This window comes from Antechinus flavipes, chromosome 4 (assembly GCF_016432865.1).
Source record: "Antechinus flavipes isolate AdamAnt ecotype Samford, QLD, Australia chromosome 4, AdamAnt_v2, whole genome shotgun sequence".
Classification (NCBI taxonomy): Eukaryota; Metazoa; Chordata; class Mammalia; order Dasyuromorphia; family Dasyuridae; genus Antechinus; species Antechinus flavipes.
Genome location: NC_067401.1, coordinates 88,555,396 through 88,580,454, shown reverse-complemented (window position 1 = coordinate 88,580,454; position 25,059 = coordinate 88,555,396). Strand labels below are relative to the sequence as shown.

Sequence of the window (25,059 nt, the reverse complement as noted above, 5' to 3'; positions counted from 1 at the left end):
TTTCTTTTAAAATTCAACAGTTTAATTTTTTTTTTTTTACACAAATGCTTATTTAAATAGATTATTTAGGACCCAACATGTCCTTGGGTTTCACCCACTCATCAAACTGTTCTGCTGTGAGATATCCAAGTTCAATAGCTGTTTCTTTCAATGTTGATCCATTTTTGTGTGCTGTCTTGGCAATCTTTGCAGCCTTGTCATATCCTGAAGGAAAAAATAAAGAGAAAATAAAGACCTGGTTCCACACACAAAAAATGCAGCTATAAGGCATCATAAAAATGTATATTGAAGAATACAGCAAAGTAAACCTAAAAAATAAACACAGTTCACTTTTAAAATAAAGCTTTCAATAAACCCTGTCTAATTCTATATTAACAGTGTTGCACTGTGGCAATTAGCTTCTAGATATGAAACCAAGACTCAAATATTATTTTCTGGACAAGCCATGCCAAAAACCTTCTCATGCCTTAACTAAGAAAGGATGAAGAAGAAAAACAACAATAGACTAATTTTACGAATAACAACTAGAAATTTCCCCAAAAAATTATGGCAAAAAGAAAACCGCCCTGATCAGAGTGGCAAAAATGATAAAAGTGTAAAAAAGAATTTGGAGGAGATGCAAGAAAACTGGCATTTTAGTGTACTATGTAGTGGAATGGTGAATTGGTCTGACCAATATGGAAAACAATTTGATACTATATTCCAAAAGCTGTTAAAACTGTGTACACCATTTTATCTAGCTATATCATTACTAGCACTATACCTCTAAAGAAAGCAAAGAGGAAAAGAATTTAAATAAGTAAAAATAACTGTAGGAGCTCTTTAGCCCCAAATTAGAAACCAAGAGAGGGCCTACCTATTAAGGAAAGGCAGAATTTGGTACATGAGAAAACTGGATTATTGTGTACCATGAGAAACAATAAAAATGGACTATTTCAGATGGAACTAGGAAGATCACTTTGAACTGATACAGAGTAAAGTAAGCAGAACTAGAAGTACAACTTATAAAGTCACAACACTGTAAAGAAAAACAGCTTTGGGATATGACTGATATAATGATAAACCACGAGTCCCAAGTACTTCAATGAACATGAGACATGCTACTCATTTCCTGTGAGCGAAGTGATGGACTTAAGATGAACAATTATATATACATTTGGGAGCATGGCCAATGTGGGAATTTGTTTTGCTGTACTATGCAATTTTTATGAGGTTTTATTTTTCATTAAAAAATTTTAATTATTTACTTAATATATTAATTGGGGGACTCAGAAACAAATGCTAGTTAAAAAGCACCTTATTTCTTAAAAAGAGCATCTATCATTAAAAACTAAAACAAAAACAATAAAACCACTACAACCAAGGTAGATTTATACCAGAAATAAAAGAATGATTCATTAGAAAACACAATCAGCATAATTAATGATCAAATTTTTAAAATTTAAATTTAAAAATTAAAATTTATATCAATAGATATAAGAAAATCCTATAATAAATTATGACATATACATATGCTAAGCTCCCTAAAATGTAAATATAGTATCTTTTTAGTAGGATAAAAAATATCTACATAAAACCAAAAGCTAGCATCATATGCAACAGTAGATGCCTTCCCTGTAAGTACAGAAGCAAAGTAAAAGACAACCCTTTACCAACTGTGACATAGTCCTAATAATGCTAACTCTAGAATTTATGCTGAGACATAAAAATACAATGTGCCTTTCAAAATGTCAAATTCTTATGATCAAGAATACAATAGAAGTTGTTAAAAAAACATTTAAACTGATAAATTTCACTGCTGTAGCATTGTTTAAGATAAAGTAGAACAAGAGATACCCAAGTCAGATTACTGCAAAATTAGTATTAAGATGATATCAAAGAAAATAAAATCTGCTTAGCTAATTCAGTGTTATAAAGGTGAGACTATTTACACATAGCCCAGATACTAATATTTACAACAAAATGATATTAATATTTGGCTCATTATGATGAAAAAAAATTCTATACTACCCTAACCACCACAAAATATGGCCCACAAAGTTAAAATTTATTTATCTAGAAAGAATTACATAGCTTGTCTATATATGAACATGGCTTCTCTATATTATGTTTTACACATTTTATTCCAGATAAAGAAAGGAAAAGTATTTTAAAATTCAACTTCTGAAGGAAATGAGTTTAGACAAAAACTAGCACACTTTGAAAAAAATCAAAACAATATTGCATAGCAAGAATATCAAAGTACATATTGCCAATCATTTAGTTATTAATTAATGGAGAACAAGTGCCATCTAGTGACATTTCTAGCTGGATACCATTGTAAAGCATCGCTCTATAAATGTGAGCAAATGAATTCCACTGTGATTTTAAAAAATCATCAAAGGTCTTAAACTAATGTTTAGTAAGTTGTTTCTATATATATATATCTGATCCAAGACAATGGAAAAATTTTGAATGTTTGCTGAGGTAGAAAGTGGTCAAAAGTCATTTATGGTTTTGTTTTCTTTCTTTTTTAAATCATGGCCTATGCATTATATTTCTTCCCTCAATACTTACCTATATGTGGATTAAGAGCTGTCACCAACATCAAAGATTCACTCATTAGTTTGTTGATCCTTTCTATATTAGCTTGAATTCCAACCACACAATTATCAGCAAAGGAAACTGATACATCCCCCAGAAGTCTTGCTGAATTTAAGACATTTTTAATCTACAAAAAAGAAATGTTAAGTGCCTAAGTTGAAAGCTCACAAATAGTTTTTATACATATACATATACATATATGCATATATGTATTTACATAAATGTAGATAAACATCCTACATGACTTCATACTGAATGGATCCTTAACAAGCTTTTAGGAAGATATGAACAATGGTGATACTGCATGGACAGCCAGGGATGGGTTGCAATTTGAATTGGGATCTCTTCATATGCACATGCACACGTACACACGTACACACACACACACACACACACACACACACACACACAGAGTTTCATATTTTTTGCTTTCTCTGATATAGGTTCAGCAAGGACTGAAGATGTAGCCTTGGTGATAGAGACCCAGTAAAAATCCTTTCTGAGAACTAAAGGACTTTTTTTTTTCTTTACTTAAATGCTAGTTCATAGTATTTCTTCCCATTAAAAAAAAATTTATATTACTTTTTTCCCAATTACATATCAAGATACATTTTTAGCACTGATTTTTACAAGACTTTGAATTCCAAATTTTACTCTCGTCTTCCCTTTCTCTCTTCCTAAAATAGTAGGCAATTTGATATACATTGTAGAGAGGCTATCATGTAAAATATATTTCCATAAGAGTAGCAGTTGAAAAAACAGATCAAAAGGAAAAAAATTTGATGAAAAAAATTCATAGTCTATCAGTTCTTTGTCTGGATGTAGATAGCAGAAGAGGAAAACAGGAATCAGTACCTCCGAGCCTCAGTTTCCCCCTCGTAAAATGGGAAAAACTCAGTACCATTCCTATCAGGCTGGTGTGAAGATCAAAAAAAATAATGTATATAAAGTGATTTACTACTCTTAAGTGCTATGTAAAAGGCCAATTATCTTTATGTTAACTAGACTTTTAAAAATGAGTTGTATTTATAGAACATCTACATACAAAGCACTAAATATTTAAGTCTAAAATATTTTTAAGTTATACCAAATATTATCATGCTAAATGGATTCAGTGGAGCATTGCTCTAAGGCATTAAAATATAATCAAATCACTTAAATTATGTACAAGATACCAAGACCGATACCTAGGACTAATTGTTTAACATTAATACTCTTACTGTCTATAAACCTTATTTGCTTCCAGGGTACATGATAGAGTATTTCAGGAATAATCTATGAAAGATATACACCAAGACAAATGTCCTTTAAAGTCAAGGTACATTAAAGATTAATTTAAAGCTTACTATCAATGGTTTGAAAACATTCAACTCAAAATGTCCATTGCTGCCTCCAACTGTAACAGCAACATGATTTCCCATTACTTGTGCTGCAACCATAGTAACTGCCTCACACTGGGTAGGGTTCACCTTTCCTTTGAAAAGAAAAAGAAAAATGCTGCCAATGAAAGAGTAATTTCTAACACAATAATAATTATATTACTCGTTATCTTTTTTGCTGTTTCTTGCTCTCTCCTAGCTCATTATGCCTTTGCTTATGTTATATTCCTCCTTTATGTTTCAAAGAGATTTTCTGACCCAAATGACCACTGAAATCCCCTACTTCACGGCCCAAATCAAGATACTAACTAGCTCCAACATGAAGCCTTCTCTGAAACTTCTTCCCAAAATTTATCATAGTAACTACCCTTGTTCCACTTCACTCCCATTACAGAATGTTACTTTTTTTTGTTGTGGAGTCATTTTAATCATGTCTGACGCTTCATAACCCTATTTGTGATTTTCTTGACAAAGATATTGGAGTGATTTGCCATTTCCTTTTCCAGCTCATTTTATAGATAAGAAAACTGAGACAAGCAGGGTTAAATGACTTGCCCAAGGTCACAAGCTAGTAAATATCTAAGACCACATTTGAACTCAGGTTTTCCAGACTCCAAGGCACGACACTGCCATTATAGCACAGTTTTTTTTTTTTTTTTTCATATTCTCTCCTTTCCCATTCTACCCCTTTGCTTGAGGGCAGGGGGCTATGCACGGCATAATACTACCTTTCACCAGATAGGCATTTGATATTTGTTGTGAGATTTTTTTTCATGTCAAATAATTGAAAATGAAAAGTGTAAACATAATTCTAAAAACTTCTAAAATATAAAATAAAGATGAGAACCTCATATTAATGTAAAATTAGTAAGACAACAAGTGATCAGTGGCCTCAAGCACTACTTCCCAGTGGGACAAAGTGCAGAAGAAATTAGGCTAGGGTGTTACTCTAGGACTAAGGGACATAACAGTTTAGACCTTTATTAGATTCTTGCACTTATATAAGAGTGGTGTAGAAATCTCCAACAGGAACTTATATAGTAGAGACTTACAGCACTTTTGGAAGGTCTTTTTATAATATGACAAAATAAATGAGTAAATGCCTTAAGCAGCCTGTCTGCAAAGAATGACTTTTGAATTACATAGTTACTATTTCTAATAATAGTCACTAAAAAGACTAAAAAGCTGAACTAAAATTTTGCCACTTATTTGTTACCTGGCATGATACTGCTTCCTGGTTCATTCTCGGGTAAGAGCAGCTCTCCTAGGCCTGAGCGAGGACCAGAACCAAGAAAACGAATATCATTTGCTATCTTCATTAGACTACAGGCAACAGTGTTCATGGCTCCACTGAGTTCTACTAGAGCATCATGAGCAGCCAATGCTTCAAATTTATTTGGAGCAGTAACAAAAGGCAAACCTAAGAAAAAGGAAAAAAAAATGAATTATTTAAGATGGAGTTATCTTTTAAATCTTATAAACAAACTAAATCAAGATATAATTCTCTTCAAAAAAAAAAAAAAAAAAGTCAAAATCTGACCAGAACTAAGATTTCAAAATATCAAAGAATTATTGCACTTCAAACAACTAAAGAACTGATATAAATATATGTGTTAACCAGTATTGGTTGAAGCATTTCTAAGGCTTGGCACCACCTTAGGTAGACCTAGCAGAATGATGGGATCCAGAGTTCACCTTGGAATTAATCTTTTGTCAGTTAATCTTTCCTCCATCAAACTGAACTAAATGTCCTTTCCTCAAAACTCTACTATATACTGTAATGCACTCATGAGTTATCATTTCCCACATTTCCCAATCTACCAAATCTTACTTGCATTATAAAAAAGGTTCTTTGGAGATTGCTACTGAATAAAGCTCAGTTTTTTAAAGTATTGTTAGCAAGTTCATATAGGGTCTTGTAACTAAATGTGGAGTCACAAAATTATGATTTATTATCATCAAAAGTTTGATTTGTAAATCTATGTTCTATACCTATCAACTAGGTACAAATTTCTCAGGCTAAACGGGATGGTGAGAGGAAGATTTATGAAGCTCTAGATTAAAGAAAAAAGTCGGAAGATCATATCAAGGGAAAATATTTTCTGTAAAGCACATTTTTCTATACCCTTAAAAATTTATTACATGGCTACTTTTTATTCCTTTTATTTATGAGACTGTATCTGATTTTAATATTGCTCATCACAGAACACTTTATTAACAAGCAATAACAGGACATACATAATTTTAAAGCATAAATTAATTCACAGTGCCCTCTTTTCTTTAGCAATGGAGGGCATAATTTAAGATATGAGGTAAGAAAATAGCAAAGAAATTAAATGTTACAAACTAATATCTAAAACACCATATTTACAATACAAACAAAATTCCAAGTTCCCCTATCATCCTGCTCTTTTTTGAAACTTGAGACAAAAAAAAAATTCTTATAGGAAACATAACTGAATATTATAATACAATTAATGTACTTTTCATGAGTAGCTGTAACTAATTTTTCTAACTACTCAAGCTGTCAAAAAGAAAATGGCAAAAACTGATGTACTAATATAATATACCAAGCAAAAACAACAATCACCCACTCAGAAGGGCACAATATAAACCAATATTGATTCCTACATTCATTCCCTTACCTGTAAGGGCAGCCACCTTTGCAGCCACCTTTTCTGCAAAGCCAATTCTAGTGTTTAGTCCTGTACCAACTGCAGTGCCTCCAGCAGCTAATTCATATACTCTTGGCATGGCTGCTTTGATTCTTGCCATTCCATATTTCATTTGTTGAACATAAGCACTAAATTCCTTTGAAGATAAGAAAAATCAAGGAGAAAACAATAAAATAAATACCAAATCTGTTTTGTAATTCACTTTAACAGTATGAGAGAGTCTGATTTGCCTTTCAAATAAAGTTTACAAAATTTACATATATCCAATTTATTTAGACTATTATGGTTACTTTGATCAATAAAGGATTTTCTTTTTTAATGAGGAAGAGAGGGAAGGGAAAACATTCTTATATTATGGAACAAATTCACTGCTAAAATTATAAAAACATTCACAATCCAAATGATAGAGAACAAAAATAAACAACATAGGAAACCAAAAAACAAAATAAACAACAAGTTTACTCGATTTTGAGAAGGGAGAGACTTTAGCAATCATTTATTTCTACCCATCCATTTTACAGATTAGGAAACTGAGGCACTGAAAATAAATGAGGTCAACTAATTGCAAATCCAATGCTCTTTCCACTAAATCTTTCTTTATATCTACAAATTTACATTTTAATTTTTAATTCACATCTATTATGTTAAACAAATCAATCAATAATAAGCATCATTTAAGCATTTACAATATGTCAGACACTCCACTCTGCTAGGCACAGGAGATAAAAGTAAAAGCCTTGATCTCAAGGAGATTATACTTTCTCAGAAGAAACATACATGTACATGGGAGCACATACATGTTACAAAGTAATTAGGGGGCAGACGTTGGCACTAGCAATTGAGGGATGGGGAGAGTAGAGAAATCAGCTTCATTTTTGAGGTAGTCTTGAACTCATTGAACAGTTAATCTATTCAAAAATCTATTCAGAGAGGAGAAGGGAGAATATGGAGACACGATTTGTGACAATTTATTAAATATACTAGCAAAAAGTAATTGGCAAGTCTTGGCACTTTTTTAAATAGTTGAATGAAAAACTAAATGACAAGGCCAACACCATAATTTGATATGTGGAAAAATACTTACTCTGAATATCTTTTCCTCTAACTCTAATATTTTTTTACCCATAGTATTCCTTTCAAATGTTTTTATCTTCTAACTAACACAGACAAGCAAGAATACTCAACTGATAATATCACTAACATATAAAATAACAAGGTTATGGGATGCAGATCCAGATCTGTATGGTAATAATGGTAGTCACTTTAATTCTTCCATCTCAATATCTGCTAAATTCACTTTTCATACTAACACTATATACAGTGTTTCAAAAAAAAATCCAATATTATAAAAATAATCCAGCAAAGAAAACAGTAGTATACAAACATGGGTGATGATTACAGATAAAAAAGCAGAATAATGTCCTACAAAAGTAAAAGTTTTTAATGTAAGCATTTTTCACATCTGACAAATATTCTTTACAAGTCCCTTGACTGGATTTCAATTTAATCAAATTAAAGAAAACTTCAAAACAGGGATCCATAATTTTACTGGCATGGGTACATCATCTACCAATGTAGATCATAAAACTTATTTATCTCAGGAGATAATCTTTATAAGCTTCTGCAGGTAAAAACTCACCACCTGATAGCCCACTTATATACAATGAGAGATAAGCTAGTCCTGGGGCAATAAACCTACCTATATTCAAAATCTTCCTAGCAGATAGAAGCTACTAGAGCTTCCATTCTGGTGCAGCCTGATACTACTGTTTGCCAGATATCATGCCATGATCAGGCACTGGTCAGAGATCTCTCTCTTTCTCATTCATACAGTACTGCTTAAGACTACTTGATTGGTGAAAAGAAATTATTTTTAAAAACTTTCACAATTGGCATCCATTTCTTTCCTCCCTGTTCCTTTCATCCTCTGAACTTCTAATAGGTAGCTTTATAATATGCTACTATATGATAAAAGTGTATGTGTGTGTGTGTGTGTGTGTGTGTGTGTTGTGTGTGTGTGTAACTTTATATTCTTTCCTGAATTAGATTATAAACCTTTTGAGAGCAGAAATTCAGAATCATAGAATCATGGAACATACAGCAGGAAGACCTGCTAGAGAGATCCTCTTGTTAAGGTAAGGAAACATGGTGGGGCAAAGAATTTAAGAATCTTGCCCATCCAAATCAGGATTCTAACTTGTAAATTAAGTTTAGGAATTCATGCTTTATACTTTCATATCCCTCATATCCAGCAGGTATTCATCAAATATTTGTAGATATATGAAAATAATCTAGCAAATTGGGAAGTGATTATCCTTTCACATAAGGCCAGAATAGTATAACAAATAAGATTTAACTACAGCAAACAAAATAAAATGTGTATTTATTTTTAACCTTTTCAGTGAAGGAAGAGATCACGGAAATGTTCCAAGTAGCAAATGAATTGTTAATATATAAGAACTTCTTACTATCTATAAATGCAAAAGCAGAACTCTTTGCTCATGAATTGTGTAAACTGCCTCTGAAATAGTGTTAACTTAAATACAGTGATAATTAAGTGGTATAAAATAATTTTGTAGTGTAATGCATTTGCAAATCATCTTAACTTGAATACATTTTTTCCTTGTGATAATTTCTTACCTGCCCAAGAGTAAGTGGAACAGCATCTTGTGTATGAGTGCGGCCAATTTTAATTATTTGGGCAAACTCTTTGGCCTTGGCATCCAGAGCATCGTGAAGCTTCTGCAGCCCAGGTAATAATACTTCGTGGACTTCTGTGGCAGCAGCAATATGCATTGCTGTGGGGAAACTGTCATTTGAGCTCTAGTAAAAAAAAAAAAAAATTAAAACCAGAAGTAGAGGAATAAAACCAAAAATGCCTTAAATACTAAGTTACTGAAGAAATACAATGTATCACAACACAAATTTTAAGACCGCCTAAAGATTTTCTCACATATAACTGATCATCTATCAATGTAGGAGATCAACATATAAGGAATAATCTAGTGTGTTCCTTCCATTGTAATACTCACTAGCTATCAACTCCTTGGGTCATGATGCTTTTTTATTTCTTATAAATCTCTATCTACTTCAACTTCTTTAGACTTACCTGCTCTAGAATTAAATCTTAAATGGAAAGATTTGAGTTAAGTTCACATACTGAAGTACTTAATAGACAATACCAAAGAAACAAAGAATAGCTGATATCTGTCTGCATTACTTCTATTTCAAAAGTTCTAGAAACAAATCTTACAATTTTAAAAATTAAAGCTATGATGTTTAATTTAAAGGCTTCTTTTAAATATTCTATAAGTATCCAAGGAATATTAAAAAAAAAAAAAATCTCAGTATCTCTCCAATACAAAAATGATATAAAGGAAGGGCAAGCTTTGTAATTTAATACACTTGATGTATTCAGCTCCATTTATCAAGGATATCTGTGACATCCAAGGCTTTCTTCACTAAAGTGATCGTTTCTAAATGCTGACTTTTAGAAAATCTTCCCAACTTATATTGTAGCCTTTTGTACTAGTACTTTATCAACAGAAGCCAAGAAAGGGAAATATGTATACACATATTGAAACTTTAATAGATCTGTTTTTTTCTGATCCAAACAAATCTGTTTTTTTCTGATTTTTGTGCCACTTAATCTACCTTTTAGCCATTTTATAAGATTTTCCATTTTAACTAGTATTCTATTTAAAAATTCCATTAAATGTTTTACCAATTTGGTATCAGTTATAATAACATAAACAATAAAAAAAAAAAGTGCTTTGGAAAATATATTCTGCCCCCAAAGTATACTCAATTTACTAGAATATCAATTTCCTAGCCCATCAAAATAGATGACTAAAGAGGAGAAAAGAACATCCTGATATAGATAGGGAAAGGAGAAGTTCAGTCACGCCTTCCTCCTTCTTCTCTAATATCCTTTCTAAATCTTATATCTGTTTCAAAAGAAGTTTGGAAAATTCTATAAAGTAAGGAATTGAAAATAATAACTACTTAAATGACAATTTAAAAGGGATAGGAATTGTACCTATGACTTCAATGACACAAGGGACTCCCTCTTCCAATGGAGATTAGCATCTTTTCTTGTAGCAACAAAAAATACTAAATGATTCACAGAATTATGCAGCAAGCAAGGGACAAAGACATGACTCAAACCCAACATCTTCCAGAGTTCCCAAAGCTAAACATCACTTTGATTGCCTTTGATTTAAAAAACGAATATAATTTTCACCATCTTCAGGATGTTGAATTTGTGTGCAAAATGCATCATGTCCTCCTAAAAATGATTTCTAAGAAATCTGAGAAAAATAGAATCAAAAAATTGTTTAAAACAAAGATACCTAATGAGAAGTCTTATTAAAAGAAATGAGTTAATTTAACCTACTTTGTTTTTAGAAAGGTTTAATTTTTGCTTTCTGAGGAATTTTTACTGTTCTCTTCATCTAAAAATAAAGGAAAAGAGTTGGAATATATTTACTAACCTGGCTTTTATTGACATGATCATTAGGATGCACAGGATCCTTGCTCCCCAGTTTTCCTCCTAATATTTCAATTGCTCTATTACTAATAACTTCATTGACATTCATATTTGTTTGTGTTCCAGATCCAGTCTGCCACACCACAAGAGGAAAATGGTCATTTAATTTACCTTCTATTACCTGAAAAGTTAAAAAAAGAGAGAGAAATGAATTTTAAAAACAAGATGAAATAACAAATATTTTACCTATTTTTTATTCTATGGCAGTTAGCTATTATTTATAATACATTTTCTTATTTACTAAGTGCGCTTATCTTTTTTCTCAGCTATAATCTATATTCCTTCCCTTTACAATGTAACTAATGCTTTGTGAACTATGCCATACAATTATGAACTATGCCAATGACACTTTAGTATGAAAGTTCAAAATAATTAGTTTTAAAACATGCTAATTGAAAAAGCTTAACATAATCTTAGGCTGCAATAAGAGAAGCATAGTATCCAAAAGAGGGAGTTGAAAGATTTGCTGTATTCTTTCTGAGCCACACAACATCTAGAGTATGATTGTTTTCAGAACTAAAAGGAAATTGATGGGGCAGCTAGATTGGGCAATGTTTAGAGCACTGGATTCAGGAGGATGCAAGGTCAAACTTGGCCTCAGACATTTAATAACTACTAGTTGTGTGACCCTGGGCAAGTCACTTAACCCCAATTCCCTCGCCAAACAACAACAATAACAACAGGACATCAATATCTGTTTCCAAAGAAGGATAATCATAATGTTGAGGGCCCTGGGGATTATACAATGTGAAGAGAGGCTGAAAATGGCAACAGGAGAGCACAATAGAAAGAGGGCTAGATTTAGAGTCAATTTTATGGGACCCCGAACAAATCACTTAATATCACAATAGGTCCTTGTTAAAAATATGATATGCTTTTTGTGCCCATCATGTATCTTTCTATTGACCCACAGTTTTGACTTTGAAAATGGTGTTTTTTATCATCTCTTTGAGCTATGACTTTGTATCTCACCTCCCTTTTCACAGACAGACTCCTTGAAAAATCCATCTACATTTATTGCCATTATTCCCCAACCTCCTATTCATCTTTCAACAGCCTAAAACCTTACTTTTGATTTTGCCTCTATGCTATAATGGTTCTTTCCAAAGTAACAAAATTTCTTAATTTCTAAATTCTATGGTCTTTTCCCCATCTTAATCTCTTCCCTATCTGTAAAATGAGAGACTTCTGATTAACATCAGATCAGATGCTAACATCTGATAACATTAGATCTAAGGCCCAAGATTCTATGACCTAGGGATATGAGGTGTCACAACTCAAAGGGCTGTCATGGAAGAAGTATCAGATTTGCTCTGCTTGAACACAGGGTAAATTAAGAACAATAGATAGAAGTTGTAAAGAGAAAGATTTTGACTTAATATAAGAAAAGAGATTATTAAAAACTAGAGCTGAATAAAAGTAAAATGGGCTTTGTCAGCAGGGATCCTCTTTGGATCACAAAGAGCAATAGTTATGAGTTTATGGGCAACAGACCCCAAGGGGCTACAATGTTATAACAAAAAGTCCAATAGTCCATAAATAAAAATAAGCATAAATTCCTCTTATAAGATAAATGTTAAATAAATATTTATTACATTTATTACTGTCTCCAGTTAAAAATACAGGTGCATCATTACTAAATTCATAGTGATTTTTTTGTCATTATAAATATTTTCAGTCAACAAATACCATTACAACTTAACTTCTATCATGTTGGGGTCCACAATTTTTCAAAAATATCTTTTAAAAAAGTCTTCATTTTTGTCAAGAATAGGAACCATCTGATGTAGAGAGATTCCTGTTCATCTGTAGGTCAGACTAAATGATTTCCCTTAAATATTGAGAATTTGCAGATGAAGATAACAATATTGTAACAATGACTAACAATGAAAGACTTAGCTACTTTGATCAATACAATGATCCACGACAATTTTAAAGAACTCATGATGAAAAAGGCTACATACATCCAAAGAAGGAAGTAATGGACTATGAGTGTAGATTGTTTTTTACTTTTTTTCTTGCCTTTTTTTTTGGGGGGGGGGGAAGGGGGGCAATATAGCTAATATGGAAATATTTTGCAAGACTGTGCATGTATAAGGAATTTTATATTGCTTGCTTTCTCAATTTATGGTGAAGGGGCTAGCACAAGAAGAATCTGAAATTCTAAAATATAAAGAAAAAAAAGTCAACAACTTATAGATGAATCAGAGACACAAAGTAGATAGTAATACTGTACTCTACAAATATTTTAAAATATAAAAACTAATCTTCCTGAATAGCATGAACTACAATTTCTTCATCTATAAGGTCTAATCAATTAATAAAGAGATACTATGGCTGTTAATGTTGAGATTCATTTTTTTCAGCACAAGTATATTTGTTATTATTTACTATGTTGAAACCCAACAGATCAATTAGGGTCAGAAATGTATTTTCATGGATATATATTTCTTCATCTCATAGTCACTTAACACATGTCATGCTTTCTCTATTGCCTCTTCCTGCGTGTATATAAACATGCATGTGTACCTGTATTTTAAATGACTGTAAGCCTGTTAAGAAAAGATGATTAATTTCATGCTTTAATTTATAGTTTGCACATATTTTTAAATATAAACTATATATTTCTAGTTATAAAAACAAAAATTAGAGTTTATTTCTTAAAGCAATCAGTTCTTTAGATAAGAAAATGACCCCCCCCCCAAAAAAAAAAAAAGGAAATTATCAGTGGAAAATACACTGAACTTGGAGTCATAAGAACTCATGGCTTAAAATCCCCACCCAAACATTTGTGACTGGGTAAAACATTTAACCTCCCTGACTCAATATAAGGAAACTATGAATCTCAGTTTCCTTAATTGTAAAAGGGGAACTGATAACAGTTGACATTAAATAACAACTGTGAGGAAAGCATTTTTGCAAAATATCATGTAATGTAACTTGTTATTAAAAGCATAATATCCAGGTAAGTTTTTTCATAAAGTTAATCATAAAGCTAATCAAAGATCATACAGTTAAAGAAAATCTGGAAGTTAAAAAATAAAAGTTTAACCACAACATCAGGGAAAACTATCATTGAGAAAGGAAAAAAAAGCAAAAACAAAACAGCAAAACTGGAAAACAAGTCATGCTGTTTTGAAAACTTTTATCTTCATAAAATGATGCTCCAGAGTGGCCTTCCACCAATCTCCACAATTTTTTAAAAAATTATTCAATCTTGTATAGGTCTGATGACATAAGAAACTTATTTAGTACCTCCTACCTCATCTGCTGCCTTTACAATTGCACCAGCAATCTTTGGATCGAGGCCATAATCCTGGTTTACTTCAGCAGCTGCCCGCTTGAAGATGCCAAATGCTTTTATGACTGGGATCTGTAATTACAGTTAGAATGTTTCTCAAAATACACATTATATTTATTGGTTATGCAGGTTTAAAAGCTGAGCCCACTAATAAAATTGATATCAAGATAATCTCAAATTTATTTAGAAGATAAAGATTATAGTTGTATATAACCAATGAGAGATCATCATAATAAGCTTATTTCTACAGTATGAAAAATATGACTGCATTTTAAAAAAAATCTAATATATGAAAGATCCCCCAAAAGTTGTTCATATACCTCAATAGCTGATTTTTACCAATGTGGCTACTCCCTACATTGACATTTTAAGAACTCAAAACTCATTTACCCCTGCTCATCCTTGATTCTTGTCTCTCCCCTTCCTTAAATCTTCCAGAAAGAACATATTCAATATATTGGAGGCCTTCTACTATATATTTTTTAACATTTTATGAACACTTTGGCTATCCATCTGTTACCCCTCTCCCTCATAACACAACCCACTTTCATCCTGATGAGATATTTTCCAGATGACACCTTCTATGCCACTTTTTATGAACAGGTCCCTGTTTAAAAATATGATATGCTTTTTGTGCCCACTATGTATCTCTTTATAGACCCAGTTTTGATTTTGAAAATGGTGTTTTTTATCATCCCCTTGAGCTATGACCTTATATCTCACCTCCCTTTTCACAGACTCCTTGTAAAATCCATCTACATTTATTGTCACTATTCCCTAACTTCCAATTCACCTTTCAAAATCTTAAAACCTTACGTTTGATTTTGCCTCTATGCTATAATGGTTCTTTGCAAAGTAATAATTTCTTAATTTCTAAATTCTATAGTCTTTTCCCCATCTTTATCTTTCTTGAGTTCCTAGAAACTTTTGATACTATTGGACTTAACCTTTCTAGATAGACTCTCCTTATTTTTCACATATCATTACCAGAAAAATTCTGGTATTTAAAAGATGAAAAGCATCCTATAATGAAAAGAACTTTACAATATCCAAAATGCAAGAGCCCACTTCTCTTTCTCTTATTCAGTTAAGAAACTAAGTCAGTGTACCTTTGCAGTGATTTCCTGAAATAAAGGAATTCAACAGACTGAACTTCTAAGTCCATGCATTGGTATATTCACCAGATCTTCTTTATTCCTTGATAAAGCTTCAGCAATAGTTAATTTTTTTTGAGGCTTTGTATTATTTTGGTTCTTGCTCCAATCAACGTATCATTCATTAACAGTATTTACAGAATTTTTACCATTTACAGAAGATTCTTTTTCCATTTGGCCTTCATTTAAGACAGCAATTACAAATATAAACATCTCAAAAAACATATTTGTACTTTATATCTCATTTGATAATGCTGGACAAAAGATTCTTGAACTAAGTTTCCTCTAATCATACCTATGAAGGACTTTTACATTATTGTTAACATTAAGAGATGCTTTGTTGAAGGAGATACATTTTATTCAAATTATTCATTTTATTATTATACATTTAAATCAAATGACTTTTTGCTGTTACTGGTCATTAAAAATATCATACAATAGCATCTTATAACTTCTCTAACATTCAGTAAACTGTGTGACTCAATATGTAATCTGCTACATAAAACTGTGAAAGCCTAACTGTTCTCTTTCCACATGTTCATCCAGGACACTCTTGTTATGTGCCTTTGTAACACCCTTACATACCAGGATTGTTGTGAAGATCAAATGAGACAGTAATGTTACAGGACTTATGTAAATTTAAAAACATTATATAAATGCTAATTATCACTATTATTATTATTATATCATATAGCATTATTTGGCACCTTACTATAAAACCAAATGCTTTTGGACTATTCCAAAATAATTTGGGACAGTTTTATTATACAATGATGAAAACAGAACACTGTAAGAACAATAATAGAAAATCTGAAAACAAATCTATTTAGGATTATTCTCTACTTTTGTCTTGGGATGATCTGATTTAATTCATCCTCAAACTAAGCTCCCTACAAACTCATTTTTTCCCTTCATTGTTCTATAAGCATTGTTTTTGAAGCAGCATTACCTGTAATCTTCTAAAAAAAATCCTTTTTCATAATGTTTTTACAAATGAACCTGCAATCTAAATTACTATTTCCATGGCTACTATATATTTCTTCTCGAAGAGAATGTTATTTGCTAGATAGGTGATTAGTTAGCTGTTTTGTGCTCTCTATTGTGATTACTTTATGTCAGTTAAATTTCTGTAGAAAATAGTGATAAACAATAGCGATCTTTTCTTAATTCTCCCTCCTCCCATTTTTCAGTGCTCATTAATTTTTAATAGGTTGGATTTAATTTAAAATTTAAAAGCATTTATTAAGAGCTCACTATGTGCTTGGCACCACACTAAGTGCTGGGGATAAAACATAGAAAGGGAATATAGTTTCTGCCTTCAAAGAACTTGAGATTCTAATAAGAGACAGAATATCAAGGGGATCAGTGACCAGAGGAAAGAGTTTTGGTCTATAGAGGCAGAGGAGTAGTGAGGTAATCCATAAATGGTCAATTAATCCTATATGATATAATGCTACAACTGATTGAATTACTATGCCCAAAATAAGAGGTATAAAGAAGAGAAAAGGAATAGGTGGATGGCTGCAAAGGACTGTTGCAACTACAATTAATTACACAATGGTATCAGATCATGTTTCAGTCTTTTCCCTTATTCAGAAATGATTTTGACATTTACTTTAATTAGTCAATGGTTTGGCTGCACATTAACAGACAATATTACAAACCAGTCATTTCATGAGTTAACTTTATTTTTTGTGGTTGTTTGGTTCTCACTCTGTCCAATGCTTTCCATTTCTATTCTAAAAGGGGGTATTCATCATATGTAGACTCACAGCTAAGGTAATATATTCTACTAGCTTTTAGTTTTTCTCAAATCATTTGCAAAATCTTGGCAACTTTATCTCCAAAGCGACTGTGACATCTATTTCCTCGCATAGCTACCAACCAGGTTCAAGACTACAAAATAGTATTCATTACCCCTCACAATATTATTGTAAGATAGTAATGGGTTTCCAGACTTCCTGTTTCTTTCCTCCAATCCACTTTCTACAAAGCTAATATGTTGATATTTACACTTGTCATTTTTTTATTCAAGTCTTTATTATGAGTCCTTATTGTCTCTAGTATAACACATAAACTCCACCTATTTAAACAGGTTCCCATTTATCTTCCCAGTCTTATTTTACCTTAATCTTCCTTATCAACTTTCCATTTTACTTGTATCACCTTGGCAGATATTCCCTGTATTCAACATTCCATCTTCTGACAATATGCCTTTGTATAGGCCAGCTCAATGCTGTGATGCATTCCCACTTCTAAGGCTCTGAGACCCCTTTCAATTCTGAGATTCTATAAAACAAACCCCATATTAAACTTTAGAAAGCTCTAACTTCTTTTATTTGAATGGAGTGTAACAGATCTTAATCATCTTAAGTTTAATAATCCTAATAGCTTTTCACTTTAAATTACATAATAATCTTCCAATAAAAGTTACTCACTGGCATCCTTTCTGTTACACCTCCAATCTTAAAATTTAATGTAGATCTCACTGTCTGTGCACCATAATACTTATCACTTGGGACTTTGAGTTCACCAAAGGTATCATATTCAATCCGGAATGAGTCTTGGCTTGCCTGGGAATGAGATCAGATAGAAGGGTTAGAACAGTCAATTTCATATATAATAAAAACAACTGTTAGGAGTAAATAATTTACTTTTACAAGTCAAAAAAAAAAAAAAAGCTTAAATTTACATTTAAATTTTGTTCACTCTCAAAAACATTTCTTTTATTTTTAAAGTTCGCATTTATAATATTTTTATCAAAATAAGAACAAGATGCATATATACATTAGAAAGAAAAAAAGTCAATTTCTCTCTTTAAGCAGCCTGCCTAATCAATGGTACTTTGACTAGTTAATATTATGAAGAGAATTACCTACTTCTCATTCTGTATAATCTTTTTCAAAGAAAACCAAACAGGAAAAATTGTCGAGAGTCATAAAAGTGTAGTTGTAATTTATACTACCATTATTTTTCCCATTTGGAAAAAAAGAAGGGAAGAGAAATCACAAGCTGCCAAAGTAGGGATAGAGATGAAGAGTTTTCAAATAGGGAAGAAGGGATGGGAGAAATAGGCATCCTATGAACCCAAATTTCATCTCAACTGGATAAAAGAGAAACAGATTCAAGAGAGAGATAAGGGGACAGAAAAACAAAGACAAATAGACAAGATGATAAAGAAATACAATAAAAAACAAAGAAATAGTCAGGGAAAAAAGATGAGGATAAAGAGGAAGAGTAGAATAGGCAAGGAGATAAGCCACACAAATTCCAAAGGAGTAAGTTGTATCTATTAAAAGGAAAGGAAAAAAAGAATATTATTATTATTCCAATTTTACAACTGAAACTACTAAAATTGATAACAATTAAGCAACTTGCTCATGGTCCCACATCTATTAAGTGTCTCAGGGAAGATATGAATTCAGGTCTTCCTGACTGTGATGTCAGCATTTTATGTACTTATATCACCTCCCTGAATCTAATTACAGAATAAAAGTCTGCAATCTAAATAGGATACTAGTTTCCCTTGTAGGAAGGAGAGTTTCACAAAGTTAGGTGAAACTCATCTGACAAAATAATATTTCTAAAGCTCAGATTTAACCATGTGAATTTTCCTATTGTCACTTTAAGCAAATATAAAACCCTTTTGGCTTTTAAGGCCCTTCACATACTTAGCATTTAATAAATGTTTCATTTAACCATATATGTTTATAATTAATGTTTATAAATCTGTTGACATGTTTCACTGATATATTAAAGAAACTTGTAATAAGAAAAATAATTTCTCTCCTCAAGCCTTAAAATTTATGATATGTTAAAGAAGCAGGTAAAGTCCCGGGACCCAGAATCAGGAAGACATGAGTTTTTAATATAGCCTCACACTACTAGCCATGTGATCTGGGACAACTCATTTAACTCTGCTTGCCTCAGTTTCCTTACTTCTAAAATGATCCAGCAAAGGATATGGCAAACCATGTGAGTATCTTTGCCAAGAAAATCCAAGAGAGGTCATGAACAGTTGGACACAACTGAAAAACCATCCTTTTCCAACTACATATCTGTTAAGGCCTGATTTTCCTCAAAGACTTCAAACAAAATAATATATTGCAGGGACTTCTGGGACCTAAGATGGGAGAGGAAACAATAAATTGCAGTAATTCTCCCATATTCACCTCCAAACACCATTAAAAAAAAACTTAATCAGCAGAAAAAGTCTGTCTCATTTAGGTAAATGGGAGAGCAAAGTGCAAAACAGGAAGTGTCCCCGAAAGCCAGCAGCAAGCCCTGTTTCGGTGAACCAGTGATAGAACCCTGGTTGGTGAGGCAGGTAAATGCCAATATCAGGACTCCCAAATGCCTAGCAGTATCAGGAGAATAGGCAGACTCCAGACACTGCTTCAACACAGCTCCAGGTAAACAAACACCAGTTCTTCATGTTTCCAGATTTATTTGTGATTCTTTTTTTATTCTAGACATAAATATCTAATAATTTTGCTGGCAGTATCATCTGCTTTAAGAAACATACAACTTTTTCGGGGTAGAAAGGACCTTAGAAACTGTCTAGTAAATATCTTCTTCACTATATTTTATATATCTAGGATTTTTATAGGTGTTAGATATTAAGAAAATAACATGAATATATTATAATAAAGGGAAACCTGGTAGTAATAACTCATCTTTATCACTTGTATGGTATTTGTGTAATAATCACTTCTATAATAAAATATTCAACTATTATCCTCCTTTTACTAAAGGAAAAAAACAAGAGTTCAAAGAGGTTGAGGGACTTATTATGGAACTAGCTAATAGATGATAGGAATAAACACAAGTGACCCTTTTGTGGGTCAGGCATAATTGATTTTAAACTAGTAATTTGTTTATCAACTAGGTAAGACTCTATAACTGAGTAGGGAATAAGGCAATAAGTTTTCTTTATATAGGACCAGTTAATAACAGCAAACTCAGAGAATTGTGTAGTCCTTAAATCTTTGCCTATGCCTAGCAAGGCAAATTCAGGTACTCATCCAGACACTTACTCTCCAAGTTCTCCACAAAAGTAGTAGGACATAGGCCAAGATGTACTTTAATATTCTTAAGTCAGAGAGGTTGGGTTTAAATTGGTTCTAACAACTATTACTTGTGTGACTGGGCAAATTACAACCTCTGGGTTTCAGCTTTCTTCAGGTATTAAAAAGGGGAAGGGAGGAAGAAGGTAAACTAGAAGGTCTCTTCAACTTTAAGTCTGATTCATAAATTAAATGGGCTTGAAAAGTGAGAAGTGAAACTCTTAAGAACAGTGAGCTAGAAACAAAGTAGCCTTGTATATTGTATCATGAAGTGATACCACCAAGTTACAGAGATAAAAACAATTTCAACAGTTTCTCACACATTTCTTTAATGAAACACCAGAGAGTTCAAAGATGCTGTTACAGTCAGTTAATAAGCACATTTCATGCTTCTATGTCCCAGGCACTGTGCTAAATATTGAGGATAAAAGGAAAGGCAAAAAATAGTCCTTACTTTCAAGGAGTAAACAATATTTTAAAAAATTATATACTACTGAGATTATATACAATCTCAACTTTTAAAAAATTTTTCCTATTTTTTTTTTTATTATATTGTCAATATTTTAAACTGAGAAAAAGGACTCATCTGAACAAATCAGCAGTAGCTACAGGCTTGTACTTGGAACTTTAAACTCCTCTTCTACTGAATTTTTCTCCAAGTAACAGTTTTTATATTTATATGAAACTTTACAACTACAAAACAATCTCATTTATCAATTATAACTAATTGATGAATTACAACTAGTTCTTTCAAAAAGATAGTCAAAACTACTGTAGCTAGGTTCTTTAAATTTAGTAATACTGTGGAAAGCAGCTTGGGAAAAAAATACTGAATTTAAAAAACCTTAAAAATAGTATTTAGAATAACAATAGAGACTAGCATTTATTTAGCACTTTAAGGGATGCAAAGCACTTTACAAAAATTGCCTTGAAGGTGCTTCCCAACAACCTGGGGAGGTAAGTACTATTATTAAACTTATTTTATATATGAGGCAGAGGTTAAGAGTCTAGATCACACAGCAAAGAGATCAGGTCAAATTTGAACTTGTCTTCCTGACTCCAAGTCCAGTGCTCTGAACCAAAAATATTTTTTATTCTATATACTTTTGAGGTTTATCCCCGTGGCAGCAAGGTGGGTTTTGAAGCTCCCCTTTTTTTAACCTTCTCCCTCAGATCAGAATGGGAAAAAAAGAGAGAGAGAAAGAAAGGGCACCAAATACTAATAAGATCATCATATACTTGTTTCCTAAAGGACCACAATGCAAGCCAAGGATTCTGAAACTTCTAGGCAATCTGACCCTCTGCTCACGCTTTCAAGTCCAGATTGTAAAGACACTTCCTGGTAGGTCACTTCCTAGAGTATGTTATGCATCGTCTAGTCAGAGGTTCAGGTTTTTCAGAGAGAAAGCTAGAAATGGATCCAAAACTCAAAATCCCAAGAGCCCAGCAATAATTCTAATATAATGACTGTAAAAATGGTTAACATTTACATAGGATTGCAAAGCACATTACAAGTATTATTTCATTTGATTCTCACAACACATCTAGGAATAAGGCAATGATACATTACTATTCCCATTTTACTGATGAGGAAATTTTTAGACAGACCAAAGTGAGGGTCTGCAGGCAGACAAGCCTTGCAGGTAGGAGCTGAAGAGGGTCCGGCACGCCAACGCATGCGCACACGCTCTTAAGGCCTCCCGTACTACGGACTGGAAAGGGTCCGAGAAAAAAATGACTTCTAAGCTCCCAGCCCCACGGCGTGAGCAGAGCACCCAGAAAAGAACTTAATCTTCTTCCCCAGCTTGCACTCCCAATACCCGGGCTCCGGCCCTGGCCTAGCCTGGCCCGGCTCAGTAAGGTTCAGCCTATGGGTCGGGGGACAGGGTGAAGGTCATTGCGGGCTGAGCCCGGGGAGGGTTGAGAGGTCACAAGAGCAGCAGACGACGCTCACCATTCGAACGGCGATCGCAGGCCGCCGCAAGGCGCAGGAGGTGCAAACGGGGCCCAGAGGAGAAGGCTGCAACAGCCTGGTAGGCAACAGGAGGATTCGGAGAGAACGGTACATGGTGCCAGGCGAGCCAGGGGGCGATTTCAGGGAGCTGTGACCACGCCTCCCCGCCGACCATTTTACTCCGCCCACGCCGCCTCTCTTCTTCTCGTCCAACAAGAAAGCCCTGTCCCAGGCCTGAGGGGCGGGACTAGTTATTGTTAACCAATTACAAGATAAAGGGCGGATTTTGTGCTCTTTCCAGCCCCGCCCCCCTTCGTTTCGAGTCTGGAGTAGTCCTAGGAATTATGGGAATTGGAAAATGTAACGTAAGGGAGGGGAGGGGACAGGGAGGAGAGGAAAGGGGAGGAGAATGTTCTAACTGGAGGTGGAGCTTTTGAAGTGGTGTCTGTCATTCAGGAAATTTGTTCAGTTGATTGCTTTTATTCTGTATTTTATCTATACAGATATTTCCTTTTTTTTTCCTGTTGATTTTCTCTTTAAGAAAAAGGATGCTTTTTTGGGGAGAGAGGAAGAGGAAAAGGGGAAAGACTATCTTTGATCTTTTATCCCTAGCGTTTAGCACAGTGGCATATAGCAAGTGCTTAATAAATGCTTATTAATTGACTGGAAATTAATAAAAATGTCTCGTCTTGAAACTTTTAAATTATGATCGTGTTTGAATATTCTGGAAAGTTGAAACCTCCCTAAAATCGCCCAGGCACGTCTGAAAAGGTCTGACCACTGTTGGTACAGAGAGAAAACCTGTAATTATTTTAATGATATTTAGAGAAGGCATTTGTCAAGGGCAAGTTTCCAGTGCGCAGCACAGATAAAATAACAACTTCTTTCAGAAATACAGGACTTTATTTTATTTATTTTAATGTAAAAACCTTCCTTCCAATCCCATAAGCCTTAGAATCATCTTTTTCCAGTCCCCCTTCCTAATGTCCATGCATCCAGAATACCTTTGTTTTACTCTCAGTGTTGTAGGCAACTCATCAAAGAAGATGCTGATCTATCTGGTAGGTGTGTTTTTATACAAACACACACACACACATATATGCATGTCTACAATATTTGAAATATATCTGGTAAAAGTATATATTACATATATGAAATATATGAAATCACAAGATTATAGTCACGGATGTACCTAGATCAAATTTGGAGAAATAAATTATTTTGTTTTCCTTATCTTGCCGTTTGTCTCCAGATTATCTTGACCAGGTCAATTACTCTGCCATTCCTATGAGCTTCTAGGGTATAATTCCTTTTTTGTTGATGTCCATAGAATCTAGTTTATATTCCACTCTAAAAATTCTTGTCCGAAACAAGTATTTCTTGACATAAAATGCTTAAAAAATTACAAGGTAAGACAGTTGTAAAGAAAAGATCTACTAAGATCAGGTTCCAAAACTAATCTTGGGTCTAAGCCAACTTTTAATAGTCCATTAACTGATTTTTTTCCCTGTTCTTGACTTCTGCCCTTCAACCCTTTAAATCAAAGGTTTGTAGATTTTTAAAACTAGGATTAGATTTGCAGTCTCCAAACTTTTGATGCCAATACATGTTACTATTCTAATAATGATGTACATTATGAAACACACAGAAATAGAATTTAAAAGCACAAGAAATATTTTGAAAATAATTTTTATTAATAACACAAAAGCCTTTTTGATCTTACTAAATATTTAGGATGATATTTTTAGTGAATACAGTATAATAGAAAATGCTTTCCTTCTGTACTCTAATCCTTAGATCTACTCCTCCCCACTCCCCTTTCAGAGGTGGTAGACTACTCCTGGGGGGCAGACATCTTAATGCCTAACCTCCTGTTTGTCAATGGTCCAGCAGCTGCATCCATCAGCACTGTGTCTTTTCTAACTATCCTGCAGTTCAACTCTCCTACTTGTGTTGTCTTCTCAAATTAGAGGAGGAGTTCCTTGAAAGAAGAAATTGCCTTTAAGGTATTTATATCCCTAATGCTTATCACAGTCTTGACACGTAGTAAGGGTTAATATGTGCTTTTTAAAATTCATTCATTACTTTATAAAATCTTGGTTTAATACTTTGTGGTATAGCAATCAATCCAAAGACCTGATTCAAAGTTCAATTTGTTTTTATTTTTGATCTTATTGGTTAATAATAGCTGAAAAATGTACATTGCAAAGATATACAGATCTTTGGAATAAATGCACTTATTTAAATCATGATATTCATTTTTCTGTCCTATTATGTAAAGGTTTTGTGGTAAATTTGTTGTAAATTTCTTAAAAACTAAACAGATGTTGCATTTGTATACTTTTAATAAACAGAATCAAAACCCACTAAAATTCTTCATTTGAAAGATTATTAATTA

General features: G+C 32.9%; 1 protein-coding gene across 1 annotated transcript; it reads right to left on the bottom strand.

Annotated features, from left to right (window-relative positions):
* Positions 1 to 22,844, bottom strand: FH (fumarate hydratase). The gene is made up of 10 exons (XM_051993515.1): positions 22,662 to 22,844; positions 18,080 to 18,214; positions 14,449 to 14,559; positions 11,131 to 11,307; positions 9,278 to 9,460; positions 6,608 to 6,773; positions 5,179 to 5,382; positions 3,930 to 4,057; positions 2,557 to 2,710; positions 1 to 204 (listed from the first exon to the last, which is right to left on the bottom strand). Exons 1-10 carry the CDS (start codon positions 22,773 to 22,775, stop codon positions 62 to 64), a joined length of 1,515 nt encoding a protein of 504 aa, XP_051849475.1. The 5' UTR covers positions 22,776 to 22,844; the 3' UTR covers positions 1 to 61.
* Between the last annotated feature and the right edge of the window lie 2,215 nt (positions 22,845 to 25,059).